The 21,852-nt window shown below is 39.0% G+C and overlaps 1 protein-coding gene across 1 annotated transcript; it reads left to right on the forward strand.

Annotated features, from left to right (window-relative positions):
* Window positions 1-315: 315 nt before the first annotated feature.
* Window positions 316-12,306, forward strand: Amtn (amelotin). The gene is made up of 9 exons (XM_028752682.1): window positions 316-392; window positions 499-567; window positions 2,250-2,336; window positions 3,621-3,686; window positions 5,242-5,328; window positions 8,008-8,043; window positions 9,431-9,457; window positions 11,274-11,547; window positions 12,006-12,306. Exons 2-9 carry the CDS (start codon window positions 514-516, stop codon window positions 12,014-12,016), a joined length of 642 nt encoding a protein of 213 aa, XP_028608515.1. The 5' UTR covers window positions 316-392; window positions 499-513; the 3' UTR covers window positions 12,017-12,306.
* The last annotated feature ends 9,546 nt before the right edge of the window (window positions 12,307-21,852 follow it).

The following is a 21,852-nucleotide window of genomic DNA, read 5'->3' on the forward strand; positions in this document are numbered from 1 at the left end:
TACAGCGAGCCCTATTTTTTGCTCACTTTCATATGATAAAACCAAAAATATTTTGCAAAAGAGTTGAAAGTAAAGACAATTACCTTTTTTTTTCCTGTTTGCACTTTTTAAAATTATATAGGCATGTCTCCCTAAAATAACCTCTAGCCAGATCACAGACATTGGGTAATACAGTGTCCGCAGCTAATAACCCACCTAATGAAGTGTTGGGAAAAGAAACCAGATGATTTCACAGACAGTTTAGTCCTGATTGGTCTCTCAGGTTGTCTGTCTCCTGTAGCTGGGCTTAAATTCCTTCTACAAGCATAAATCAGCAAAAGATAAATCTTGCACCAGAGTAAAGTGGAGAAGTCATCTGGATTTCGAATATCATTTTGCCTGGTAGCAGAAAGGTAACATTACTTCACCATATTGCAAGTAGAATGGTCATTTTTAAATGTCATCTTCTTCCACAGGTTAAAAAAAAAGGGAAAGAGTAACATAATTTTGTTCTTATAGGTAGTAAGTCGAAACATGAAGACCATGATTCTGCTGCTTTGTCTTCTAGGATCAGCCCAGTCATTACCAGTAAGTGTGATGTGTTTACTTTATGTTCTGTCCAGCCTACGCCATGTCTTTACAGCCATGTATCTATCTCTCTGTGCCTTTCAAGAAAACCATCCTGTTCTGTGACCCATTTTTTTTTAAGTTTCCTAATTTAATTTTCAAAAAAATATGGTAAACTAATAAGATGTTAGTGTAAATTTCAATATTTTGCATTTTTTAAAATGCATCTACTTTATCATAGAAGAGTTTCAATTGTTTTGGCAAAGCAACGTAGCAGACCTGAGGGACAGAGTGAGGAACTATTTTATGTTCCAAAACAAAAATTACAATTTTCTTGGCGACTGGTTAGTTATTCATGACTAAAAGAGTAAACCATAGTTCTGATTTTTCTACTTAATAAACAAAACATCTAAATCAGATAAATCCTTAGCTACAAGTGTGTGATACAGGTTATAAAACGGTGAACTTTTTTTTTATTCGACTCATATCATTACTAGGGAGGAAGAGAATTGGTGGTCCACCCATACTTTAGTTGTCCTAAGTTATTATATAGACATAGAGATGGAGTATTTTATCTATACGTGGTCTTCTCTTTGATCACAATGCTTAAGATATACAGGAAAAAAATGAAATAGATCTACTATGAACGAAAGGTAAGAACCCTCAACTCGGGTGCCACTTCCATACTTACCTGTACAACCAGCAGCGACACACAGAAGACTGTAGACAACAGACGTGCCCTGATTGCTAAAAGCACAGTAATGACGGCAAAACTAGGGGACATGATCCCTGACAGAATTCACAGTGGCTACACATAGCAAATCATTGTTTAGAAAAATTTCTGTGGAAAAAAATGAATAGGGAAGAAGAAACAAAATAGAAATGACCAACCCATTATTAAGAAATTCTCAGGACTAAATATTTGGGGGGGGGGAGAAAAAGAAAAAGAAAAACCCCTAAAATGGCCCAAGAGCTAGTATCATCCCTCTGGGATGCATCCAGCAGCAAGCGCACTCTGAAATCAAACTGGAGGGCGGGGATTATTGTATTCAGGAACTGGGATCACTGCACTGGTCCTAGTACTGATTCTGACACTCACCAGGTGACTTGCACAGGTCTTCTCTTATGTATAAAACATTTTTTTTTTTGAAAAAAAAAAAGCCACACAGCTAGACCATCTAGATTGCAAGGTCATTTTCATTGTGAGTTGAACAAATTTTAATACAATGTAAATTACTCTGGCAGGAAAGACACGAAATTTCCATTACAGGATTGGCATGCCACGTGCAAGCTAAAAGTGGGAAGCCTTTTAAAAAGTGCAGTAGGACTCGTGGAAGTTTAATTCAAATAATGTAACGGGGAAACAAAGCAAAGGTGCGTAGTACTAAGACTCCGAGTGTAACACAAGGCCTGGCAAAGGAAAGGAACAGTTGCTATAGAGAAAAGGGAGCCAGGGACCCCTGGAACCTACCTTGTCCTGGCTTATTCCCGTTCTCTTCATCCCCTTGACATGACGATTTACCCAGTCTCTGATTCTGTCTCCTGCTAAGCATAAAACATTTAAGGACTTAAAAGTGCTCCAAAAGACATGGAGTTTAAATTCATAGCGTGGTTTGGGGGACGACCTGTGACCTTCCAGATATAAATGGATAAAAAAATCTCAAGCACATTCCTCCTGCTTTATCAAAGATTTACATTTGCAGAAGCAGCTTAGCCCTGCTGCGGGAGTTCCTCCAACGAAACTGACTCCAGGTCAGGCGACAACGCTACCTCAACAGCCACCTAATCAGGTAAGCGCCCAACAGTGGCAAAGATTTATAAACTAGAAATTAAGCATATTAAGACTGGTAATTTTTTAAAAATCAGGATTTGCACAACCTCTCGTCTGAAGAAGCTTTTTTGAGGGGGGGAATAAGAAAGCCAAGGTACTTGTTTTTGTATTTAAATGAGGAAAGCAAAGCAACCTCGTTCTTTTTGTACTTTAGTTAGTGATGTGAGTAGGAATTGGCTCTTAGCCACTAAATATGCAATGCTTTAAAAAGTGGATGCTGTCACCTATTTACAAAACTGTGACCTGAGATACTTTGCATTGCATGGGACTTGGAGAAAACCAAACAAGCAAACAAAAAACAAAACCCAAAGATTAAGAGTTGCAGAGAAAAACCACAGCTAATCTCATGGTTCTTTCAGCCCCTCCTCCACCTCTTTCTCCCCCTCCCCTGTGTGTGAGTCCATGTGGCATGTATGTGACAGATGTATGAACGTATGGAGAGCAGAGGTTGGCATGAGGTGTCTTCCTCCATTGACTAGACTGGCAGGCCCTTGGGGTCCTCCTTGTGCACTTCCAGCACTGGATTTGTAAACCCATGGAAACGCACATAAGTGTGTACACCCAGCTCTTCCCTCGGGTCCTCATGCTTGCACAGCAAATGCCTTACCCACTAGAACTTCCCTGAGCCCTCTCATAATTTCCTTAAGTGTCATCCCTGCCAGTGAACCGTTGTGTTGCTGTAAAGGCTGCTTTTTCAAGTTCTATTTAAGAAACCTTGAAAATTGTGTTATCTTTTAGCCTCTATGTTCTCTACCCCTTCAACTCCCACACTGCTATAAAGGACACTGCCTGCCTTGCCTTTGTCTAGACTCTGAAGTATTAGAAGCTCAAGCTGCCTCTTTAATTATTGGGCATCATAGACCATACAAGTCAAATCATCTAAGTCCTTAAAGGACCTGTGGCTTATACTATTACAGACATTCTTTAAGGAAAAGAATTTAAAAATTGATGTACACAATTAAGTACTAAAACAAAACTATTATAACTAAATAATAACCATAAATAAATCACCTGATAAAACCCATAAAGTTGGCCTACTACTAGGCCATCCAGAACAACACAAGAAACGAGGAAGCCTCATGAAAACAATTTGAGGGTAGTGAGGAAGTTTGAACCTTTGCCATCATTGATTTTGATGGAAATACAGACCTTTGGAAGCAGTATAAATTACCTGAGACTACCATTGACACTGCTGTAGAAACAGATAATCTCTTCTCTAACACCCAGTTTCAATGCCCTGCAGGTTTTTCCTTCCATAAGTCTAATACCATTAACACAGCTGCTCACTCTGGGGTCAGACCTGCCGTTGGTAAGTACTCTTTTATACCACCTCGGGCACTTGATACTGAGCATGGAGGAGAGTCAAGAACATAGAGAAATGTCTATCCACAGAGCACATGCACACCTATTCACTGAACATGGTTTGGAATAGGAGCAAGAGAAAAGTCAAAGAGAGGCAGATGGCATTCAGTAATTCTTTGAAAGTATTCATACTAAATCTTTATATAATTGACCTGATTCTCACATCTAATCCTGATAACCTCTTCTCTAAGATCCTGCCCCAATTTCTGCACCAGACCTTCCTTGATGTTCCCTGCTATGTCCACAAGCCACATAAACACATATGACCGTTATTGCCACCCTCTAGGATGACAAGAAAGGACAGCAAGAGTTTCTCTCTGCTCATAGAACATCTATAAAGATCCTTCTGTTTGGGGAAGAAAAAATGGTTCCCTCCTGATTCTGCCCAGTGTGCAGATTTAAAAATACTATTAATGCATGTTCTAGACTAGGTGCTGTATTCTGTATCTTGAAACTTTGTCTGGAAATACCTATGAAAATTTTCATTTCCTAGTGGAAAAAAATCAAAAAATGTCCAAGAACCATTACTGTAGCAGAAAGGGGTAAATGACCTTAGTAATCTCAGGGATGCCAAAGGAAAACATTTAATTCCTGGGGGAGGGGGGACAAGACAGCACTTGCAACAAAAGCCTTACAACCAGAGTTTAAAGCTCAGAAACCACATAAAGGTAGAGACAACAGACACTGAAATTGACCTCTGACCTCCACAAATTACATGCTGTGGCATGAGAATATATACACACTAGATTTTTGTTATTTTTTACTTTTTACTTTTTTTTTTTTTTTTTTTTTTTTTTTTTTTTTTTTTTTTTTTTTTTTGGTTTTTCGAGACAGGGTTTCTCTGTATAGCCCGGGCTGTCCTGGAACTCACTCTGTAGACCAGGCTGGCCTCGAACTCAGAAATCCGCCTGCCTCTGCCTCCCGAGTGCTGGGATTAAAGGCGTGCGCCACCACCGCCCGGCTTTACTTTTTACTTTTTAGTTTAATGTAGAGGCTTGAGAGATAATTTGGTGGAGCAGCACTTGGAGAGGATTTACAGCAATCTAATAGAGAGAGAACTTATGTTGCTCTCAGAGAGGACCTGAGAGTCAGTTCCCTGCAATCACATAGATCAACTCACAACTTCCTATAACACCAGCTCCAGAAGGCCCAATGTCCTCTTCTGTTCTCCTTAGAAACTTGCACTCATGCACATTCACAGACACACACACATACGCAACACACACACACATATACACAACACACATGCATACATGTAATTAAATATAAAAAAGTCTTTGGAAAAATGAATGTAGAGGTTAGTAATGGACCTTGTGCTAAAAAAAAGTAAATGAATATCTTAATTTCCTCACTGTGATTAATTATACCCACAATAAAATATTATGAACTTATGTGGGAAAATTCTTCCTTTGAATGAATTTGTTTTCCTTTAATAAATATGCTTTAGGGTCCTAGATGTTCAAACTGAAAGAAACATAATGAAAATCTTTGATGCCCCACAGTTCAACCCTGCTGCTGTGCCTCACGGTGCACAGACGCTCCCTTTCACCCTGGGACCGCTGAATGGACAGCAACAGCTGCAACCCCAGGTAAACTGAGGCAAGGCTTCCTGAACACTGAGGGTGTCTTCTCTCAGCTGAAGCCACAGGGATAAAGGAGCCCATTTCAAAGTCGTTGAATGCAGATGATTTGCAGGTGTTTGTTCCACTTACCACAAAATGGCATGAAATGTTTCCATACCTTAAAATATTCAGTTACAATGTTATTTTTGGTAACCGCAGAGTATGCTGCCACATACATACTCTTGATTGGGGAAAATCTGGTTTGTTTGGTTTTTGTCTTTTGTTTGGTTTTTTTTTTCAAATTTTTATCCTTTAAACTCATGTTATGCTGACATCCTTATAACTAAACCTATTGTTATATCGAGGATTGTTTCTTTTGAACTCATTCTTGGGCTTTTAAGAAACAAAGACACAATTTTTTTTAAAATAATAAGAATCTTAAGAATAAATTTTGTCCTCTGAAAAAGACCAAAGAGAGAGGCAAATGAAATGTGAACCTCTTTAATCCGTGATGCTGGTGTAATTCAAATATGAACTACCCAGCTTCAGAAGGCATGATTGCCCCCAATTACTCCACCCTAACCACTGAACCGTGAAGGAATCGAATCTGCTGTGGGGAAGGGCTACTGTGGGGAGTGGGAGAAGGAGGAGATCCACAGAAACACTGGGTCAAATGTCACGCTGGTGTTTATTAAATCATGTAGTGTGGTGATTTAAAAGCTAAAATATTTTAAAAGAAACAGACTCAGCACAACATCTCATTCTCCAGAGTCAGAGACATTAGTGAGCATGTCATGAAAGGTTTAGTGTAGAAGATTTGACACTGCAGATTTACCAGCAAGCAAGAATGTTAGGTCATTCATTACTCATACTCTCTGGGGATTCTTCAGTGTCTCTGGGCCATGCTATCACAAAGTGTTTCCATGGTTTTCTCCCAAGCCAAACTCCACTCTCAACAACCTGCCTTATCTTATGTAGAGTGATAACTTTTGGGAAGTATCTTATTACCATGTATTATACATAGTAATTGGCTATCACGACAGTCTCATACATTGAATATATAAAGTGCATTGATCATAATCACCTCCCGTTACTTTCTATGTCCACTTCCTCATTCTCCTCCTACTGATTGCCTTCCTCTTCCCATATAGCCTCTCTTTTTCTTTCATATTCTGTGTGTGTGCATGAGTGCATATGAACCAGTGAAATTAATTTACAGAAGCATAGGTAAGGTATTAGTTATAGGAACATGGGTGACTTACCACTAGCCATATGACTGAAGAAAATGTCTCTCTGATACCCCAGCAAACATTAACTGGAGAGAGAGAGAGAGAGAGAGAGAGAGAGAGAGAGAGAGAGAGAGAGATCTTCTGTCTTCTAGAGAGAGATGTGGGGGCTCATGGGCCCCTCCTATGTCCATGACTGAATGGAGACAGGTAGAGCTTATGCAGACAATCACAGCTGCTGAAATCCAAGAGTGTGACAGCCAAGTCCCTCCCACAAGACAGCAATGCACAGCACTCTGTCCCTGCCTCCAGCACTTACATTCTTTCTGCCACATGTCTCTGGTTTCCCCTGAGCCTTGAAAAGGGCAGTACAGATGGCCCGTTTAATCCTGAGCATTCACTAGTCTTCTTATTCTTAACACATCAGTTATGAGTCTGCCTTAGCTGCTGCCCACTGCCAAAAATGAAGCTTCTCTGACGAAAGAATTCTACTTTATGGGCATATAGAATCATAAATTATAATAAACATAAATATTTATGGCCATAAACATAAATATTTAGAAAACTATATAAAATTGGATCACTTTCAATGTTGCAAACCTAAGGATATGGTTGCAGCCTTTAACTATCAAAGACCAACCCTGGAAAGAAACTATTCCAGAACCATGTAGCTCAAATCTCAGCTCTCTGTGAACAGCCTGAGTGGTGTGAGCAAGTTATTTTAACCCCGCTCTGACTCACTTTCCTCAAAATTTGAAACAGGCCTTAATGTAGAAGCTTCCTCTAATGGTTACAAAGATTAAAAGACTAAGTGTCTACAACAGTCTGTGTCACAGTGTAAATAATCACATATCCATGGTGGATACTTCAAACAACTCCCAATCAGCAACTAAGACAACGAATTTCCTTTATAATTACACTGCTGAACTGTTAGCTTTCCATTAAGAAGAGTTTTAGATTCTTGTTCTCCAAAATCGTACCGCTCCCTTCCCTGCCCACCTTGAGGGTTTGTTGTCCCCACTGTTTTAGCTGCTGTTATATTTTGCTGTCAGTCAACAAGAAGCTAGCCAGATTTTATAGGAAGATGTGTGCTTGTCATTGTCAGCCTGAATGGATAAATAGTAAGGTTTAGAGCCAGTCAAACTCAAATCTGTCAGGGTGGTACATACTAACTTAATAGTCAGTTTTGATGGTTTTTTTCTGACACTATGAATTTTCTATATAAACAAAAATAAAATTGTAATATTTGGGGGGGGGGAGTAGAGAATACCACAACATGACAACTCCTCTTCCATGTCAGCCAGCAACTCATAACATAACTTAGTCATCAGTACCTCTTACTTACTTGAAGATCTCAACTGTGGCTGTGGGTTGCTGAGCTAGTGTAACCCATAATTACACACACACACGCACACACACACACACACACACACACACACTATTATATTTTAACAGTGCTTTTTGTCCCTTTATTTTTCAGATGTTACCCATTATTGTGGCACAACTTGGAGCTCAGGTAAGACTATTGTTAAAACAGACTGATTGTTAATCACTCATGCGCAGAACATGTCTCTTGTCTCAATTCACCAATCAGGCACTAGGATTCTAACTCACGTTGCACTGTGTAAACACTACAATAGAGAGATCTAACTAACCTGGCCCTGACTGGCTGGCAAGTTGCAGTTTTATGTTCTTCCCAGTACTATTTCAGTTAACAATGACACAGTCTCTTATAGACTCATCGTGAACATCCTCTCTGAAAATGAGTGAGATGTGGTTGCCACATCCTCACCCTGACAAAATAATAATAATAATAACTTAATGGAATGAATATGATGACCAGTGATGTGAGGTGGTTTATTCTATCCCAAATCTATTTTAGCCGTAAGTGCTTATTCCAGAATGAGGAACATCTTTTTCTTCCTCTTCCTAATTGCTTTTGCAAACGTTACTCTTGAGCTCACTGATAAAATTACCAAGGACCAACATCTGCATCAGTATCAGCATCAGACTGGAGCTTCATACTTAAAATCAGAAACAAATATTAGTATAAAGTCCCTGTGAACTCTTTGTAGTTAAATAGGCATATGTATAGCTTATCAGGCTGCCCCTGAATTTGCAGTCCTCTTGCCCCAACCTCTCCAGTTCTAGGATTAAAGGAGTGTACCATTCACTACACCTACTCCTGCCAGCTCTTTGTTCCACACCTAAGTGTAGCTCAAGGAAAAACATCTGACAAGCCACAAAGATTTAAGTATAGCGTACTCATCAAATAATATTTGTGGTGCATAAAAATACAGCTAAGCCTTAAATTTAAGAATAAACCAAAAAGAAAAACTATGCAAACTACAACATAACCACAATAAATACTACAAGGCCATTTAAAATTATGTTTATTACATTAATTTGGCAGTGAAACGGCTAAGATGATGTTATGAAATACTAAGAGAAAAGAAAAAGAGAAAAAACTATATAAAGGTTTCTATTACACAAAGAATAAATTTGTAGAAAACACCTGGAAAGACCATCTTATGTAAACCATAGGATTATTTTTCTGTTGCCTTCTGTATTCTCCAGGCTCCTTCCAATGTATATCTACCACTTAATTATACATATATATGTGTATATTTATTATTATGTATTATATATAATTATACATGTATATATGTATAATTTTCAAATAAATGTAAGTCACGTTATTCAATAATAAACGTGAGCAGTCCTATATCACATGCTGACACAAATTTTGTGATATACATACCAGGCCATTTAATATATTGTTGAAAGGAAAAATCTTTCTTTAGGATACTTAAAAGAATTTAAGTTTTTCAGTAATTTTATATAAATTGCATTGAATATATTAAAATTTCTCTAATTGCTTCTCTTTATTGTTTTGCTTTTAGGGTGCACTTCTAAGCTCAGAGGAACTGGTAAGAAGAGACTCCTTTAAGTCACTACTGTTTACGTTCTTCCTCTCCCTTCTCCCAGGGTCATCTGCCCTTTTGACCACAGCCCCATCTACCGTGAGCTGTGTGTTCTCAAGGCTGCCCACGTCTCATCACTCCTCACCTGAAAGCTTTGTCTTCTCCCTCCTACTACTTTCTATTACTTTGACTTTGCGTTAACCTTCTATATATTGCTGTCAGACCCTGAGTTCACCTGGCGATCCACTGCACACTCTTAAACTTTATTTTGATTGACTTAAACTTTTTACTGAAGATTACATACTATTCTCCAGTTGCTGAAGCAGAGTAACATAAATATTGACTCTATCGGAAGGGTTGACGCTGTTGTGATTTCCATTATACGAAATTCTTTCCTATATTTTGGTAGGGGTGAGTGGATTCTTTTCTATAAACACCAATAATTGAAGGATAGAAATTAAAGTACTTATTCGCATCACTCATACTTTCTATGCAGTAATACACGGGCCATGTTTAGAAACATCTATTTGGATTAGTCTGCTATCTAAACATCACAACAGAAGTAAGGAATTGAGTCAGGCTCACAGAACACAGTTTTTTTAAATGCTTTTCATATTATGAAAATGGTATGTATTATATTTGCTATACTACCCTAAGTAATACTCCAGTCATGGCATCTCCTTGGCCAGCACTGACAGACAAACATTCCTATCTTCCTACTGTTGGGGAATTTTCACATAACAAACTCTTTAACAGATCTCTCACCTTTAGGCCTCACTATACAAAGTACAGACCCATGACAGAGCCGTACAGATAAACTGAGGCTTAAATGAGTTGTCTCAAAGGCAACAGAAAAGGTAGATCCAGATCCACAGTCATATGTTCTATAGTAATAGTAGTTTTCAGACATTTTTTTAGTTCAATAATAATGAAATTTTCATACAGCCCAACATACACACCTGATTTCACACAATAATACTTACTTTTATATGGACTGTGTTTGAATAACTTCCGGTCTTCTCTGTTAGTCATAATTGTTGTATGCCATGATCCTCAGCTGGAAATGTCCTGTGCTGTAGCCTGCCCTCCTCATCTAGCAGAGATCTAGCTCTGCCTTTGGGATCTAAGTCTAGGACATCGCTTCCCTATCAAGGGTCTCCTCCCTCAGATCACCTCAGGATGCCTTTGAGAACTAGCTGAAATTCATATTACCAGGCCCAGCCCAGACCTCAAGCAGAGCCTAACCATGAAAACCTCTGAAAAATAGGTGTTTCTTCAGTAATCTCAGAAAACGCTCAGGCAGCTCAAGTACCAAGAGAACTAACTGCTCCTGACCCAACACAGCGATGCCTTTGGAAAGGACACCAAAGGGATCTTAAAGGGACTCAAGCCACAAAGGCAATGTCTGGTTGATCAGCTTGCATTAATGTTTCCATTAACTTGTAGTCTTCTCTTTTTTTTGTGAGCAAAAGAAAAGTTGTCTTTTAGGTCAAAAACAGAGACAGAGCTTGTCAATATTTTGTGGATTTTTCCAGACATGCCTGATAACTAGACTCCCCTTTTGTTATGAGTGCCTTGCATTCTGATTCCCTTTTTAAGGAAAATGGGCCCAGTAACAGATCCCAACACTGAAGCCAGCATCAACCTTGGCCCTGACAAGGGCACATTACTGATGAATGCCATGTCTTTGTGATTTCTCTGGCTTTAGCCCCTCCCTTCCGCCACTCCTAACCAACCTGCTGTCCTCCAAAGACAAGAGATGGGTTAACCTTGTTAAAGTGAGTTCTTTTTCACGTTGTTTTCTGCTCCCTTCCCATTCTAGCCACTGGCATCCCAAATCTTCACTGGCCTCCTTATCCACCCCTTGTTCCCTGGAGCCATTCCACCCTCGGGTCAGGCAGGGGCTAAACCAGACGTGCAGAATGGAGTCCTTCCTACGAGACAGGCAGGAGCAAACCCTGCCAACCAGGGAACCACCCCAGCCCATGTCACAACTCCTGGTGTCACAGATGAGGATGACTATGAAATGAGTACCCCCGCAGGCCTGCGGAGGGCCACGCACACCACGGAAGGAACCACCACGGACCCACCGAATAGTAAGTTGTCCTAGGATAGAACACGTTCATCACCATGAAGGTCGTCTGCAGAATGGCAGAGAGGAGTTCTTTGCCTTATGCTGACAAATGCAGACTTCGGTTAAGGCAAGGAGCTTTCTTTATTCACATGCAACAAGACACATAGAGGAATCGTTTTACCAGGCTACCAATCCCATGGTATTAATGCTAGAATATATTCAGTTACTGGTGTGACATCTAGAATACACACACACACAAACACACACACACGTACGCACACACACTTAACATGCATGCACACATGAACATGGGCCTATAACCAACTTGGAATGAGGCACAGAATTTCTTGTATAATATTGCAAGCCACTGGCAGTAGTCTGACATTAGCACAGTAGATAAACAGCCCCTCTGCATTCCCTTGCCCTGTGTGAGCACAGAGTGTTTTTACCTTCATCTAAAAGCCACTTTGTTTCTTCTAGGAACTCAGTAAGCTGTTTCAGATCTCCTCAACTAAATCACATCACAGTTGGAAGTTCCATGTGAGTTGTCCTCATTCATCACATGGCAGAAAAGACTGAGACCAGTGGAAGCTCTTGGGAGGTTTAAAAAGTCTTAAGTTTACCTGAAATTTTTCTTGAAATTTTAGGAGATATATTGAATGAAGAGAATTCCACATTCAAAAACATTATTAAATAGATCAATTTGTCTTTGAAATACTTCACTATGCCACTTCAGACAGACTTGGAAAATGTGTGCATTAAAATATATTTTGAAAACTGACTTTTTCCTTCTTTGGGCCTGAAAGAAACTTGGGTGACTTCAGAAACTGCATTACCTCAGCACAGCTTCACGACTTTAAGCCAGAACTTCCTTTAGAAGTGGGAAGTTTTTCCACCACGGGAGAGGACAGCAATGTAAGGATAAGCTCCAGGCCACTCAAAACGACCTCATAACACGCTCCCGGAGGAAACACTATTTAACTTTTAATAAGCAAGTTATTTATATTAGTTTGTGAGAAACAAACTGTCGCAGACCTTGAGTAGCTCTAGAATCAAAGCTACAACTGTGACGTTTGGCGTTTGATGTGGTACGGCTTTAGTCTTGATACGCCTTGTTTGATGTACCAAAAGATACTATGATTCCTTCATCTGCTTCTACACAGAATGTTGGAAATTTTTACAGTGTAAGATTCAGACGAGTAGAATTAAAAAGTAAAAAAATAATTTGAATATTATTATGAAAATAGATTTACTTTGCCAATACACCCAAAGGATCTTAGAGACCTTCCAGTGATCAAATGTTGAGGACAACTTTGAAGATGACACTTCTGTTCACTTTAGTCCTCTCGGGTTACATATATTGATCTTCTCACACAGGAATCCCCAATGATTGTTTTACTGTTACAAATGTTTGACCCAACACAGTAATTCTGACCAAAATTAATTTCACTCAATGCACATTCAGAGATTAAAAATTGTAATAAACCTAATTATAAATGCTGCATATCAAATACATTCCTGAGTGGAACGACTTACCAGTTTGACTGTCTGATAACTGGTAGCATTTTTCTTAGACTAGTCTTCAGACTGGCTTAAACTGTTCAGACATTCATTTCCTCTTCCATTAAGGACATAAATGCCTACTGTCAGCAAGTACTATAAAATGCAGTCACATAGTGATGCCAACTTTGACTTGTCACTTGAAAGGTCTCAGTGTTTGTTGAATGAAGACCCGGAGTGACAATTGTAGCATCCCTAAACACCATTTCCACATGGAACAACCAGAAATAACTATCCATAAACCATGTAAACATACTTGGCTAAGCCAAAACTAAATGTATCACCAATTTGATTTTCCTTAGGTATATCCAAAAAATACCTATGACCACACCAATGCTATCTGATACAAATCATAGTAAGACAAAGGAAACCCAGATTGGATAGAAGTTATCACTAGCTGGGGTTGAAATATCCCAATTATATCCTGATAGCATAGCCTGTAATCTCATCTGCCAGAGAGGCTGAAGAAAGAGGATCAAAAGTTCAAGCACTGCCACTGTTATAGAGAGAGTTCAATGCCAGCTTGGAGACCTTAGTTAAATCTTCTCACAATAAAAACATAAAAAGAACAGAGGGGCTAGGAAAGATGGCTCAGAGGTTAACATGCTTGCCATGCAAATACGGTACCAGAGTTCAGATTCCCAGAATCCAGCGTAAAATGCTGGTGGGCACGGTGGCCTCCTGTAATTCCAGCCTCAGAAGGTAGAGAGAGGGTTCACCAGAGTGAGATGTTTATGAAGACTAACCCTGTAGGAAAGGTCTGGGTTTAACTGAGAGACCATGCCTCATTGAATAAGATGGAAAATCAATCATCAATGATTCCCGATAACTTCAAACCTCCACATGCATATCACCCACACATGCAAAAATGCATAAACACAAACACAACTGAAAAGATGGGGAAACGAGCTGGGTATTTGATTCACTAGAGGTTCAATCCTCAGTACTGAAGATATCTTACTTGTGCAAAAGCTACAAAATATAGGGTCTTGTGGTTTCATTACTAGGATCAGCTTAAGGTCTTGGAATGAGATCTATTAGTGAAGAGTCCTAGAGCTTAATCTTGCATTTTATTTTGTAATCATCCTAGTATGGCCTCATTTGATGGCAAGAAAGTCACCACAGTGCATCTTTTTTCTGATAAATCCTACTTAAGAGTATCAAAGAGAAATAGTATATGCCTAGGGTGCTCTGTGTGAGAAATATAAAGTATTTTTAGGACATTGAATCCTAATTTTCTTCTATCCCCAATTTAGCCGTCAAAGCTAACAGACATAAAAGCAAGATAATGGATGTAAATTCTACAGAAGTTTTATTAATAATATATAATGCTAGCATTGTGCATAATTTTAAACTTCCTAGTAGCCACATGAAAAAGGTAGAAACAAGTAGATTAAATTACTTTCACTAATAATATTCTTATTTAAGACAACTAAAATATAATGAACACGTAAAGTAACATTACTGATGGCTCATTTGCCTCTTTTTATGCTACTAAATCTTTAAAATCTAATATTCATTTCCACTTAAGACACATCTTACGTTCTTCATGGCGACACGCAGACAGGCTGTGCTAGGTTGGAGAGCACGGGTCTAAACTTAAGGAAAGAGTAACCGAAGGTTGAGACATGCTTGAGAAAACAGCAAAACTTTAATAGAAGAAATTTTAAAAGTCACAATGAGATATTTCATGTATGTGGTAGAACTCATCGGAGTCGAGGTACCAGTTTTTTCCCAACTTGATCCATAGATTCAATGTCATCTCATCGAGAACCTCAGTAAAATAGTCTTTACACCAATCTGAAATGCAATATGTATAATATACAATGCAAGGTGTGAGCCCTAACGTAAAATATGTAACCCAGACAATAGTGATTTATTAAACATAGATCATCAATTGCATGCAACAGACGAACCACAGTAATACAAGAGGCTGATAATAAGATTAACTCTGTTGGGAAGAGAAAAAAAATGGTAACTGAAAAATCTCTACACTTCCTCCTCCACTTTTCTAAATGTCTTTTAATTTTTTAAAAGCACGTACCAAAAGCTCACAAATGGTTATTATTTTAAAATAAACGCCTCACATCTGCAAATTGCTATGATTTGCTAGAAATCTCCGCCCCCTAGTGGTTCTGAAGAAGTAAAATGATGTGTGGTTCAAAAACAGAGCCAAGAAAAGGCGGTCCCAATTCCGAGACAGAACAGTTCTGGCAAGGAGTTAAGTCTCACACTGAGAGTCATCCACAAAGCAAGTGAGGGCTGAAGTAATCGTGATGGGAGATGGTTAAGGGTGACGAGGGAGAAGTAAGAGTACATTACACGTGTCATACATAAAAACAGTTAGAAAGAAGGAAACACAGTATCCAGCTGAGGAGCCTGAAGAACCTCATCAACCAGCGAAAAGAAGTCACAGCAGAAGTCTCCATGAAGCACTGCAGGTTTGACCAGTGAGCTCACCCTAGGACGGCAGAAGCCACACTAAGAAGACTTTGTTCTTATCCATTACTCCTATTTTTCTCATCATTTTATTACCATTTTTGCTTCTAAAATTTTTATTTTATTTTTTATTTTATTTTTATTTTGCTCCGGTTGAAATGTGTTAACCCAAATTTTATAACATACATTCACAAATGTATTTCATAAGATTTGCTTTCAATTCCTTGAATGTAGTCTCAGTTGTTTAAAGCAAAACATTATTAGTAGTCTATATTTCATATGGAATTTTCCCTACTATTGACAGAGTAGGTATAGGGTGCTCACTGAGATTGCTGGTCCCAATATCTGTTTGTTCTCTGAAACTCAGCCCCTATTGCCCCATCTGGGACTTGGTGGCTAATTCTAATAAAGAACCTCCCCACATGGTGCATGATTCCACCCTCTAACAGATAAGTAGTGGTTATTTTAAAGATAAAAATTAATCACAAATTAAGCATTAACAGTCCCCTCCTATCCTGAAGAAAAAGATAAAAATTGAAGGGGCTGGTAAGACTGTTCAGTATCAGTTCCTGGGCTACACATGCTAGAAGGAAAAATCAAACTCCTGCAAGTTCTTTGATTTCCACACATGTGCCATGGCATGTGGGACCCACACATGTACACACACACAACAAAAAAATGTAATAAAAATTATTGTATGTGAAAACCATGTAAGTGCAGTGTGCACTGTGTGTGCACATATGTGCATACACACTAAATTTCAAAATGTTCTAGTCTTCTTACTTTATGTTTAGGTGTGGACTGTCCCCACTTACACTCATATGTGAACTCCTGGGCTCCAAGTAGTGATGATGTTCTGGAGGGTTTGTGGAACCTAGACGTGAGGCCCATGGAAAATGTTGTGCCCTGTGGGTCGGCCCTGAGAATTCTGGGCCATCTCTGCTGACAATCTATTTCCTAATCGATCCCAGTGTGAGCAGCTACAAGCTTCCATGTCAGCAGCCATGAGAGACTGTACCTCCTCAAGCCAAGAGCAAACTGAATGTTCACTGTCAATTGCTCCTGTGGGTATTCCTCTGTGGGAATGAGGGACGTAACTGTTACACTCTGCATACCTGTGAAAGTTTTCATTTGAAAACTAAAATATTACAGTACTGCTACAAAGACTATGCACTATTACCTTAACTTCTGAGTCTCTCTTAATTCTATTTGTGTACATGTATGTGAGGTACCTGTTTACATGTATGCACAAGGTGCCAGAGAAGTACAGCAGGTGTCCTGCCCTGCTACTCTCCACATTATCCTAAGATGAGGTTTCTCACTAGACCTGGAGCTCTGCCGCCTCTGTCTCCTGAGGGCTGGATTAAAGGCATTCGTACTTTGTCTTCCAAAGGTTAATAGTCTTTTCACTAACATCTTCACAAGCCCTCAGAGAGCCTGCAATATTTTCTAAGCTGCTACAGCATAGTGAATGGTGAGCCATCTTAGAGTTACTAATTCATTATCATGACCATTTCTTAAAACAAAAGTAAATAAGAATCAGCATTTAAAAGTACAACAAATAGAACTAGCATCCCAAGCCTCACCTCTTACACGTTACTACCATATAGTGTTGGATGACTGTTTTCTTAAACAACTTTGGTAATTTCATTCTAAAACACCTTTGAAATGCTGTATTGGTTCACCACACTTATTCACCAATTTCCTGACATAGCTTTAAAAGATGGTATTAGAAGCCATTACCTGTGTGGACATATCCAAACAAGAAGTAAAATTGGAATTTTGTATTACTTTGGTTTTGGTTTGTTTTCCCTTCTCCCTACTCCAACACCAGTATTGGTGCAAGGATTTGATTTTTTTTTCCCTTTGTCTTTCTCCACTTCTCCAACATAAGTCCCAGGAGTGACAGTACTGTTTTTGGTAAGAAAAGAACGTGCTAGGTTTTTCAGAATAACATCCATTTGAGTGGTATGAAAGCTCTGACCAACTTCCTCAGAGGATAGTCAGCCCTCGCCCATGGATATCGGATAGTCAGCCTTCGCCCATGAATATCGGATGGAAGCAGTAGACCTGAGTGGGTGTCTAAGGTAAAGGAACTTAGCAAACATGGAGATTTTATCCCAGAGGGAACGTTAACTTCCTCTTACTAGTGTGAAGTAAAATTTATAGACAAACATCCCTGTCTTAAGGAACGTACTGAGAATGCTTGTCTGTGAGTGGAGTCTATGAGGCCGAGTAACTTCAGCCGTGCCCTCGGGACTCCTTGTGGGAGCTTTGTGTGTTCTGTGAGCACTGTGTATGCCTGACCAGTTGCTGTGAGACTAGTTAATAACGCAGTCTCCTCTCACCCGCTTCCACTTGCGGAGTGTCCACCAAGGAAATCCCGTACACTATAATAAGTACCAGCACACTTTAGCACTACTCAAATCAGACATTGTGTCAGCAAGCTTTACCTAACTAATTACCAATCATTTTCCCAAGTCCACACCCTGTCTGCCCCACACCTTGTAACTGTGCCTCATTTGCTTTGCAAAGGAATGTCTCGCCAGACCATCTGAAACTGGTTATTCAGTCTGCAGAAACCTGCTCAGGGATGCTTCACTAGGCTCAATGAGCAGCTACCACAGGAGCCGAACCTCACCAACTTCCACTCACAAATCTCATCACATCTCTTTAAACCGTTTATAACGTTAAGCACATTTAACATGTTTTTACATTTCGATAAATTATGCTATGTGTTTTAGCTAAGCCAAAGAAGACACTGTATACACACATGGCGTGCTGAGAAATGAAATGGCCTCTCTCATACTCCTTTTTTCTGTAATTTCTTATTTGTGTTAACTATTCCACCATAGTTCATGACCCCAAGGTTTGCAACCATCAAGAGCCTTTATCCTGCCCTCTTCCTCTCGTGATCACATACAGTCAGATGTGAACTCTATGTCTACGCCAACTCTCTGACAAAACTGTAAGAAACATCCGCATTAGTCATTTGTAGACTACACACCAACCTCTCTAACACACATTAGGAATGTAATAATGACTATTATAATTCATGATGTCACAAATAGTACTGTATGTGTGTATGCATGCTCACAGTTAATGAAAATTAATAAAATAGTTTGAAAAAAACTAACATTAGTATCTAATCTACAAGTTTTGACTGGGCTTTACCAGTTTCCTACCAATCTCTTATTTTGATTCTGTCTGGATCCCATGTTTTATTTGTATGAGAGCCTTTCTCTTTTTCTTGTCTATTTTGTGTGTATGTGTATGTGTGTGTATGTATGTGTATGTGTGTTTATGTATGTGTGTACATGTATATGTGTGTATGTGTATGTGTGTATGTGTCTGTATAAACCAGAGATAAAGGATGTGAATCATCTTCAACCATTTTCTATCTTATTTTTTATTCTTTAAATTTGAACTTAGAGGACTTTCTGAAGAGGATTACATTTGCCCTGGAATTAAGCTCAACAACCAACAACTGGGAAAAACTTTGTTATAGCTGAGGAAACGATCACTTAAGTAAAGGAAACATCCACACAGTAGTAGAGAACCTTGGACAGCTACAAAACAGAAGATGAATATCCTGAATATTCAAAAAACTGAAAAAAAGCAAAACAAAACTCAAGGAACAAATAAAAGGCTAGAGAGATGGTTTCGTTGTTAAGAGCACTTGCTCTTGCAGAGGACCCCAGACTCACGTCTCTGACAAAGCTATGTGTTTTAGCTAAGCCAAAGAAGACACTGTATACACACATGGCGTGCTGAGAAATGAAATGGCCTCTCATACTCCGTAATTCACAACCACACAATGGGAGGGACACTCTGTCTGGTACTGAAAATCTGGGCAAGTTTACTGGCTAGTAAAGTCATGAATCTTAGAAGAGAAGCAGCTACTGCCATTCTCCTAAACCAATATAATACCTAATTTCATTCTCGCTATTTGTACTTATAACCACAGGTAAGTGTAGCTCTCATGCCTCAAAGACATCTCTTTATGTAGCAGATGGAAATCATTACAATAAGCCACTACTGACCAAAATGCAAAGGACCGACCGTGTAATGTGCAACCCCAGTTGATACATCAGGGAACTTTAGAAAAGGGCTGTGGGACAGAGTCTAGGAGTCAGAGGACACGGAGGTGTGCTTCAAGGTGGTGTCTTCTCGATGTAACAAGGAACTACTCACCATGAAATCTCAACAATATGGCTGCTGAAACAAAACTCAAACACACCCAACAACAATAACATCTGATAGTGCAACAGATGGAGGAAATACTATGGGGCCCACACCTGGGTCAGGAATTACATAGATTAACAAGAGCTGAGAGAAGTATTATAATTAGCCTTCCCCCAAGGGATGAACCCTCTAATTGTTTATCTAATACCATGTGGTCATCCCTAAAAGCATATATACACACAAGCACTCTAAGCTGACTCAGCAGCACGTATATATTTATTAATTCACATATATATGTAAACAAATAGATGGATGGATAGATAGATAGATAGATAGATAGATAGATAGATAGATAGATAGATAGATGATAGATAGATAGATATTTACACATATATATGTATACAAATAGATGGATGGATAGATAGATAGATAGATAGATAGATAGATAGATAGATAGATAGATAGATAGATATTTACACATATATATGCATGCAAATAGATGATAGATAGATAGATAGATAGATAGATAGATAGATAGATAGATAGATATTTACACATATATGTATGCAAATAGATGATAGATAGATAGATAGATGATAGATAGATAGATAGATAGATAGATAGATAGATAGATAGATATCTCCAGCCCCCACTTTACGGTTATAGATGCATACAACCATGCTTGCTATTTTTTATGTTGTTTGTTTTTTTTTTTCTTTATACAGATGCTAGGGAACCAAAGCCAGGTTCTCACCCTCATGCAGGAGGCACTTCACTAACTGGGCTGTATTCTCATTTCTTTATTTTTTTAATGACCTTTACAGTTTGGAAGAGCATTGCCTGGACATTTTGAAAGCTATCCCTCAATTTATGTTCTTCTGATAACTTCATATGGCAGTACTTTGGCTGCAGATTTTGAGGAGGATAAACAGCAGTAGCAGTCGTCAGTCAGGAGTAAATAGTGTCTACATTTCTTATTACTAATGATAGCGAAATGGTGTCCTCTGGGTTTCTCTTATACATATTTGCTATTTTCCTTTGGGAATAAATATTTGGGGTGATAATATTAATCTATGCAAATATCCTGTTTCCCATTAAATTTTGACAGCTTGGGATTCAGCGATGGCTCTTGAAAAAAAGTGTGCTATTCGAAGGGTGATTTCCTATTTTCTCATCCATTCCATATTTACTTTTTGAAATCCTTCTGTGAGGAAATGGTGTCCCTTTTCCTACAAAACAAAAGACTTTTTTATTTGTCACCACTATTATGATTTTTACACCCTATGACGCAAATGTCCTAGCCACCTTACAGAACATGAAGCACATCAGTGTGTGAGAGTCCTTCCACTAGGCACTATCTAATGCTGAAATGGCCTTGTCCGAGTTGTCAGTTAGAGGCCAATCAACTTTGATCAAGGAAACTTGTATGGAAATTGCAAGTTCCCCCAGAGGACTAAAACCTCTCCATAGCGTGTGCAAAAATGATAAACATAAAAAGCATCAAGTGAAAGACACCTGGAGTTAGAAACGACTATGAGGGAACATTCAGATGTCCAGCACGCTAAATAATGGTCAGCCTAAACGTTCTCTCTTCATTCTGGATAGCTCTTCTGTCCACTTTTGGTATCATTTCTAGAAGATTTAAATGTCCATGAGGATACATCTCTATATCACAGCTCACTCATGCCCCGTTCTAAACCCCTTGTTTAATGTCTTTCAACAGCTAAAATGCTGCCTCTACCTTTCTTTAAATGAACAAAGGGAATTAACAGACATTTTTAAAGAACTAGAAACAAACAGTAGTCATGTGTGGGAAGTGAAGTCCAAATAAAAATATGATATGCGAGTGTATCTTTGCCTTTAACATGTGTTCACTTTGCCAGACGGCCTTGTTAAATCTTAAATCCTGGCTGAGAGAGGAAGAGAACGGAGCTCCTGCATTTTTCACACTCCCTAGTGATGACAAGAGAGTGCTGCTGAACCTGGATCCTGCACTGTGAACACTCAGACCACTCGTAACAGTGGCGATGAGTGCTCCTGAAGGCAGCTGTGCTGTATGTAATGAATCCTGTTCCGTTCACTTACATCTCAAATGATATCTCAGTTACCCCTCCACCAACCCCCTCCACCAACCCCCTCCACC

The sequence above is a fragment of the Grammomys surdaster genome, unplaced genomic scaffold, assembly GCF_004785775.1.
Source record: "Grammomys surdaster isolate TR1022 unplaced genomic scaffold, NIH_TR_1.0 125928, whole genome shotgun sequence".
Lineage (NCBI taxonomy): Eukaryota > Metazoa > Chordata > Mammalia > Rodentia > Muridae > Grammomys > Grammomys surdaster.